The sequence below is a fragment of the Poecilia latipinna genome, unplaced genomic scaffold (assembly GCF_001443285.1).
Source record: "Poecilia latipinna isolate Pla-1442-1.1 unplaced genomic scaffold, P_latipinna-1.0 Scaffold1484, whole genome shotgun sequence".
Lineage (NCBI taxonomy): Eukaryota > Metazoa > Chordata > Actinopteri > Cyprinodontiformes > Poeciliidae > Poecilia > Poecilia latipinna.
Genome location: NW_015114100.1, coordinates 80,119 through 87,872, shown reverse-complemented (window position 1 = coordinate 87,872; position 7,754 = coordinate 80,119). Strand labels below are relative to the sequence as shown.

At 46.6% G+C, this 7,754-nt stretch overlaps 1 protein-coding gene across 1 annotated transcript; it reads right to left on the bottom strand.

The window, feature by feature from the left end:
• Positions 1 to 1,388: 1,388 nt before the first annotated feature.
• net1 (neuroepithelial cell transforming 1) lies at positions 1,389 to 7,489 on the bottom strand. The gene is made up of 9 exons (XM_015057679.1): positions 7,242 to 7,489; positions 4,973 to 5,080; positions 4,724 to 4,888; positions 4,319 to 4,381; positions 3,906 to 4,079; positions 3,565 to 3,822; positions 3,310 to 3,480; positions 3,029 to 3,215; positions 1,389 to 2,902 (listed from the first exon to the last, which is right to left on the bottom strand). Exons 1-9 carry the CDS (start codon positions 7,332 to 7,334, stop codon positions 2,460 to 2,462), a joined length of 1,662 nt encoding a protein of 553 aa, XP_014913165.1. The 5' UTR covers positions 7,335 to 7,489; the 3' UTR covers positions 1,389 to 2,459.
• Between the last annotated feature and the right edge of the window lie 265 nt (positions 7,490 to 7,754).

Below are 7,754 nucleotides of genomic sequence, written 5' to 3'. Positions count from 1 at the left end.
TGGCATGTTACAGAACTGAGGCGACAGCAGCAGAACACCTTTTATTGGTCACAAATCTCCTGGCCAAACAGGAATATTAGTAGATTCACACTCGTTTTGCTTCTGAAGGCCATCGTCATCATCATCACCACTTGTTTCACCCTGTAGTTAGCACCCAGCACGGCTCATCACAATCATCTTCTGACTCTACTGTGCAATGCTGAACTGAAAGGGAGCGAATCTTGCTCTGTCTTAAACTGAGTCCTGTGAGAACAGGGTTTGTGTTTTACAGTTAATGAAACCACATGTAGAGGAAGGAACAGGATGACCAACTGCTTACAGAAAGGCACACCTGGCTTTCAAACACCAGCGCTGGGTAAGGCTAATACTAGGATAACACACTTTGCCTTCAGATGTCAAAGGTCAAAATCTATCTCAGACCTTTGGGTTGTAGAGTAGAACCTGTCCCGATGAACCACTGTTCCTGGCTTTAAAGCAGAGTTTTTCTGGATCACTGTCCAGAATATTCTACATGTTTCTCTGTTCTGGAGCATCTGATTCAAATGACTGCATGACCTCCTCTGCATGCCATCAAGTGCTGCAGAAGCCTGATAATCACCACTTATTCAAGTCAGGTGTGTGGCAGAAGAATAACACCTAAAACATGCAGGGCAGGATGTCTGATCAGAGGAATTGAGGAACTCTGAGTTAGAGCAACAACTGTTGCGTTGAGAATTTCAGAGTTTTTGCAATGAGGAGCCATGTTGAACTTCCAGTGACCAGTAAGACAGAGAGTGAGCGTGATAACACCAAAGTGAACACACCGGCTCCCCATTCCCACCTGAAACCTTTTAATGGTAACGACTAACATGATACAGGGGGAGACTAAATGGCTAATTGGGCCGTTCTCACTTTTCTTGCCAGCTGTTTAGATATTAATGACTTGGTTTATTTTGAGTGGAAAGCAACTTTACACTGTTATACAAGATGGATAAAACATCTTGCATGAAAGTGTCAGATCTTCAGTGTTATCCCAAGAAAAGATATTAAAATATTTGCAGAAACATGAAGAGTGCTCACTTTGGTGAGAAAGTTTTTATTGCTGTTAATTAGAATTGCATTGTTGCTAAAATTATAAAGTTTCAGCAACCACAATTGCATTTCAAAAAATATTATTCAGCTTAGACATGGAAAACTGGCAAAAGAGGCAGGCAGGACTTTTATAAAAAAGGAAAAAAAAGTGCAAACTATGTTCTGGGTGTCAAATATATATCTTTTATATATATATATATATATATATATATAAGAGAGAGAGAAAGATTTCATGCTTTGAAAAATAGCATGAAATCTTATATCATATGTTTTACTGTGTGAAGCAAGAAGGAGCAAAAATGACATGAAATCCAAAGTTCACTTACAAATCTTACTCCAATCTTTATTGTTCTTTTAATTACATAAAAACTCATGGCAAACATTTTGCCTCTTCCTCTTTGGTTTACATCTCAACAACCAAACCGTCTTTTTCACACTTACAAAAACCTTCCATCCTTTACCTTCCCCTACGTACTTTGTCCATTGTTCAAACTTCCTTTAAGCTTCCAAAATCCAACAATTCACCTTCGCTGGTGAATGATCCTTTTCAGTCCAAAACAAAACTTTACCCGACATATCTCTATTCTCGTCACAATTCCACTTCATCTTAACGTTATCTCTTTTCCATATCCCACTGTTCTCCATGCGAAGCTGCAGGCAGCGTTCACAGCTAAAGCTCCATGCAAGATGATCCACTGAAAAATGATTTGTTTCATTGAAAAAGTCAGCTATAAAAAAACCAACATGGCTCAGTTCAAAATTTTGTTTGAAAACAAAACTCATCATTTCTTCTCATATGATCTGAATAGACCTTGGATTGTTATTGCTATGATTCTTAGTGAGAAACTAAGATCTGTTCTGGGTTTAAATTAATGCCTCTGCAGGTGAGAACAACAGTGTTCTGTTGTTTCAGGAATGTATCAACATCAAATCTGTCCCCAGATTCATTTCTAGCTTTGTGTGGTGCATCATCGTCCTTACCAAGCTTTACAATACCTACAAAAACATACAACACTCTTTAAAATAGAAAAATGTAAAACGTCAATTAGCCCCAAAATAGGTCTAAAATATTGTTTAAATATCAAATCAATAGTAAACAGGATTAGATTACAACCTCGTTCTTCACAGACTCACACAGATCGATGTGTGAGTTCTGGCTTTGGTTTTTACCATGCTTCCCTTTTAAAGCAAGTCATGCACTTTTTCCACAATACTTGGCATGTTTGGGATGCACTAGTACATAGCTGCCGAAGAGGACAGTAACACAGAACACTGCTGGAATAATACAAACACACGCAGACACACATAAATAAAGTCCCACGGGTCTTTGTTCTGTTTCTATACAACACACATCAGTGTCCACTGAGGAGTCCGTTCTCCCGTTCACTTCACACCATCGTCTCCTTTCTCTTCCTTAAGGAACCCAGTGACCTCTTGTCCTTTTTACTTTTGAGTGATGATGAAGAGAAGAGTGGTGCCGACATCGGCGAGGCCAGTGAGGAGGAGGAGTGAGAGGAAAGTGATGAAGTTGTGGAGCTGGACGTGGAGCTGCCGCACGGCGAGCTGGGGGCGGACTGAGAGGTCTGCCGTGGGCAGTTCTCATCCGGCTCCTCCAGGTGAATGATGGCGGAGGCGGAGGACATGCGGCGCTTGGAGTGAATGTTACTCATGTGTGGACTCGGCGTGGAGGGCTCGTCCGTGGGCCTGTGGACCGAGATGGCACTGCGGAGGCAGTTGAGCCACTGCTGCTTGTGGAAGACGTCGTTGACCTGTAGCGTGTGAGACTGGGAGTGGCTCGGGTCTTGTGAGCGGACGCGGAAAATGTTCTTAGCTGCAGAGAAAAGCAGGAATATAGAATTAGAGAAGGACAACAAAAAGAAATCGGATTCAGTATTCAGAACTGGTCAGGTGAAAACCGGCCGAGTCTGGTCAGGTCCAGTCGGTGCACCAGTCGTACCTTTCTCTGAGTTACTGAAGGCTCCTCTGAAAGAGCCGCCCATCCTGACATCCCCGTCCTGCAGGTCCTCCAACACCAGGTCCTGCACTGGGATGGGCTGCCGGTACACTTGGAAGCACTGTCTCTCATTCCTGGTGACGGGTCGGGTCAGGACCAGAATCTCAGTGAACAGGAACACATGCAGCTTCTGCAATCAATACCAAAACAGAAAAGTGTTGAAAGCAGAGCTCTGGTTTGACCAGTTCTCTGGAGGATGGTGTAGGAATGAATGTTTAGCTAACCGTGCCACTCTTGTTGCGCAGCTCCCCATGACACAACAGGCTCTTGCACTGTTCGATGCGAGGGTCTCTCTGCCTGTCGTCCAGATACTCCAGCTTCTCGATGTAGTACTGGCACTCGGACTCTCCCTTCTTCATGTTGATGTCAGAAAGAACGCCTTGGATGATTGTGATCTGAACACAACAGAGCGGTGGTTATGATATGGTAGTCTCTACAGAAGATGCTGTTTCTGGAGGAGTGCTGGTGTGTGTACTTACAGCTTCTTCCAGGAGGCCGGCGTCAGGGTGGTCTGGTGGAGTGCGCCTGAGGATCTCCTTCAGCAGCAGAGGGTACTTGACCAGGCGAGAGCGTGGGATGTCGAGAAAGCTCCACAAATCCAGCTTTCGGCTGAATGGAGACTCCAGGCAGCGCTGCAGGAAGTCCTGCACCCGCCGGTCCTGCTTCTTCTGGTCTAGCAAGGCCTTGGCTGCCAGCTGGTTGCTGCAGTACTCTTTGTAGGCGTTGAGCCTGGGGAGCTGCAGGAGAGGCAGAGATGCTTTAGCTGATGGCCGTCATCCAAAACACAGAGTCAGTGACCACTGCTTTAGAGGACACCTACCCAGCTGATAACAATCTGCCCAATTTGGCCCACAGTCCCATCAGACCCTGTGGCTTTGGAGAGCTGGGCCAGCAGGTCTTCATGCAGGGGGATGTAGTCGTCCAGGTTACCAAAGATGTGTGTGAGCTCCTCCTCAGACATGATGGAGAGCTTCAGCATTGGGTCATGGTACGCCTGCAGGAGCAGAGAAAAGCCAACCGGGTCAGATTTCAACATCCAGCCAGGCTGACCGGAGCAGCTGCTAAGAATAGCTCTGTGAGGAGCTTTAGGGGTACGAGGCAAAGGCGGAGGAACTATTTTTGTCTTTTTTATAGCTTCTGGCTCGGCTGCATAGATGGCCTGCCAGAGTCTGATTTAATATGTTTGCTTTTAGATGTCCTCCCTCTGCCTGAAAGTATTTAAAAAGAACAAACCTTGCGTGCAAGCTGGAGGTCCTCAATCAGGTCTTGTTCTCCACGAGCCAGCTCAAATATGACCTGAAGAGAGGAGGGAGATTGTTAGCAAGCCGTTCCATCAGACTGAATGTAACAGTGGAGGGGAAGCTAATGAAAACAACATGTCTGACACATGAAGGACAAGCCGGGATGCTTGGGCACGAGTTCCTGGCTTGTCAGGTTTATGCGAGTTTACAGAGACGAGGAAATGAGGCCTGGATGGCTGAGATCTGGAGTTAACTACTTTCAGACAAATACAACAGAGACTCGTGAGACTCGTCTGGTACTTTGCTAGAATTCCTTCCTGTCTGGATTTCTGAGTACAGGCATTTAGCCCAGTCTTATCCCTTTACTGTATTTCTGTGTTTTGGAGTTAAATCTCACCTCCTGGCGCTTGATCTCCTGTGTGGATAAGGTTCCTTTCTGGCGGACGTCCAACGTCTCTGACCACAAGGTGCTGTTCCTTCTTTTGGGCGGTGTGGGGGCCGTCGCCTTGCTGCAAGGCTTGTGGGGCACGGCCGACGACTTGCCATCACCCCGGAAAGAGGCCTGAGCAGGAAAAGAGGGTAAATGTCAGCAATATTGCCTGAAGTGCCTCGCATGCAAGAGGAGTCACATGTCACAAGAGCTCACCTGGAGGGTCTGGCCGAAGCGCCGGACGGCCCCACTTTTAACCGGAGAGATGAGGCTGGCTAGCGACGTCACCCTGCCGTGTGGACGGACACGCTTGGTGCTGGGTTCCTGAACAAACACGTGAAGGAAAGCGGGTTAGTCTGGCTGTGGTTACGACAAAGGCAAGTCTTCTTCATTCAGTGTGCAGCAAGACAGAACGACTCAATCAAGCCTGTTAACTGTGAGACCTCAGCAGGAAACTCGAAACACATTTACAAGAGACAAAGCAGATCAAGTCAAGTTATAAATCCTCTATGTGAGGAGGATGTGGAGCCATGCAGACAGCCTGACGCGGCGGCTGACACACAAATACTGGGGAGGAAAGAGCTCCAGCAGCTGTTCGCTCCATCATGTGAGTAGTGGAGGGCCAAGCCAGTCCACTGAGTACAAAGACCCTTCAGACGCTCATCTGCTGGGGAGGGGGTCTGGAGAAACGCCATGAATGGATGAAAACGTGCTTCTAGTTTTTTCATTACTTCTGACAGCGGCTACATCTCCGGCGTGGAGGAGCTCAGACAAACCGGCAAACCGGCCTTGCACAGTGCAGAGTGGCAGGGCCTGCACAGCAGAGGAGACACCTGCGAGTTTAGACAAGCTCTCCAACAAACCTTGCGTGAGAGCAATCTTACACCTGAGCGGGGTGACCACTCCCCACCCCTTCCTCACCCAGCCCTGAGGCTACGAGAAGCGAAAAAGCTGCTCGACTCTGAGCCAACAACAACAACAGGCTGAGGAAATCAGAGAGTCGGAGGAGGGCAGGAACAATTTAAGCTGGTAGAGGAATCATTTCAAGAGTCTTCTGAGCTTCTCATGGTGCTGTGCTCTTTTTGATTGAGTGCTGAAGCTGCTTGCTGATTTTTCTCCTGACTCAGGCCAAGTGGGGTTTTGCCTTGGCTCAGCGAATGTGGGAAACACTGCAGCCATTGAGGCTCCGGGTGATGCGGACAGCTGTGGAACAGATCAGCTCGGTCTGCTCTGGCTGTGGTTGACACACAGTCTGCTGTGGTCGAGGTTCCTGCAAAGACCCCTGAGAACTTCCAGTACTTCTGGCAAGCGACAACAAAGAGATGCAGCGTGTCGGCTGCTCTAAATGCGGTCTGTAGCCTCTGGAGTTCAGACATGCTGGCCTCTAATTTGTAGTCTTTTTAAATCAGAAAAAAACCACACATTTTAAATCTAGACAAAGAGGGCTGAAAACAACAGTACAAGTACAAGTGGTGGCTTTCTAAAGTCAATATTGGAAAAGCGTGCTGAGCTTTTTGCCCTTCCTGTCCTTTGGAAGGAGGCCCCAGAATAACAAAGGGCCACTAGTCCTGCTCTTTGTCTGCCAGTCCAGAGGCAGAGAAAAGTTGTTATTCCTGTTAGTCTAACTGTGCAGTTTCAGGTTATCAGGTTGGATTCTGGAGTTTTTTTTTTTTTTACTTTGTGTGGACACTATCAGAGGAAAAATGCCACTCAGGCTATTCTTAGAGGATCCAGACTGTCTTTAAAGTTCCAACTTCATCAACATCCCTTCCTGTTTTACCATTTGATGTAACTAAGTTTACCCAACAGATGATGGGAAAGCGTTGCTAGGGTTTGGCTTAGCAAGTGAAAACTGTTTTAAATTGAGCAATTCTGTGAGAACAGGGTTTGCATCATCATATGTTTTGGAGCTTCCCCTTTTTGAAGATATTTACAGTTAATGAGACCACATGTGGAGGAAGGAACAGGCTGACTTTTACTGCTTACAGAAAGGCACACCTGGCTTTCAAACACCAGCGTTGGGTAAGGCTTCCAGCAGAGATAACACACTTTGCCTTCAGGTGTCAAAGGTCAAAATCTAACTATGACTGTTTCACGGTAGAGACAGAGAACAACCCCCTCCCTGCTGCTGCATTGTTTGTGCTGCTTTCAGTTTGCTGACTGTCCTGGTCTCACTGTAGCTCACCAAGACTGAGCCGCCTGCTGGGATCCAGCTCCAAGGGAAAACTCAGAATACACAAAGTATACAACTCAGAAACTGTAATGAACTCTGAGCTCCACAGAATCTGAAGGCACACAGGCCAAAGTCTCCTCTCATATACCTGTACAGTGTGATAAAAAAACCAGGGTCAGGCACTGATTCACTCAGTCACACTCAGGACACACAGGAGACACACTATGTCTTCATGAGAAGCAGCCCTAGTCAAACATTTACAGGAGGACTCTCAGTATCTCACTATTGATACTTTGTGACTTTCTGCCTTACCTCTGATTCTTTGTTGGCTTGGTTCTGGCAGTCTGTCACTTGCAGAGTCCGTTTGATAGGCACCAAGCTACCCAGCTCATCGTAAGCCACCATAGCTTACAGCAAAAACACAGAATCCTTTAAATCCTGGTGAGTTAGCTCCAAGTAATCCACAAAAACGCAAGTAACAGTTGAGTCTAAATAAGTTGATCCACCACTTCCCTACCTATAGTCTTCCCTCTGAGGCAGCTATCTCAGCTGCTATCATTCACACTCTAAACTTTGTTCTGAGACGCACAGAGCAGGGCTGGGCTTTTATACAGCAGTCCAGGCTGAGGGGAGGAGCTGCTGCTGGAGCTCTACATGTAGACGGTATATGTGGAGAAGCTGCCTGCAGAGTCTGTTGAACCATCCACACAAAGTAAAAACACTAGTGAGAATTCTTAAGATCACAGGTAAATCTTACTGCTAACTGAAGCTGATGTAAACAAAGCAGATAGGGGATCATCAAGGACGGCTGCTCGGACCCTGATC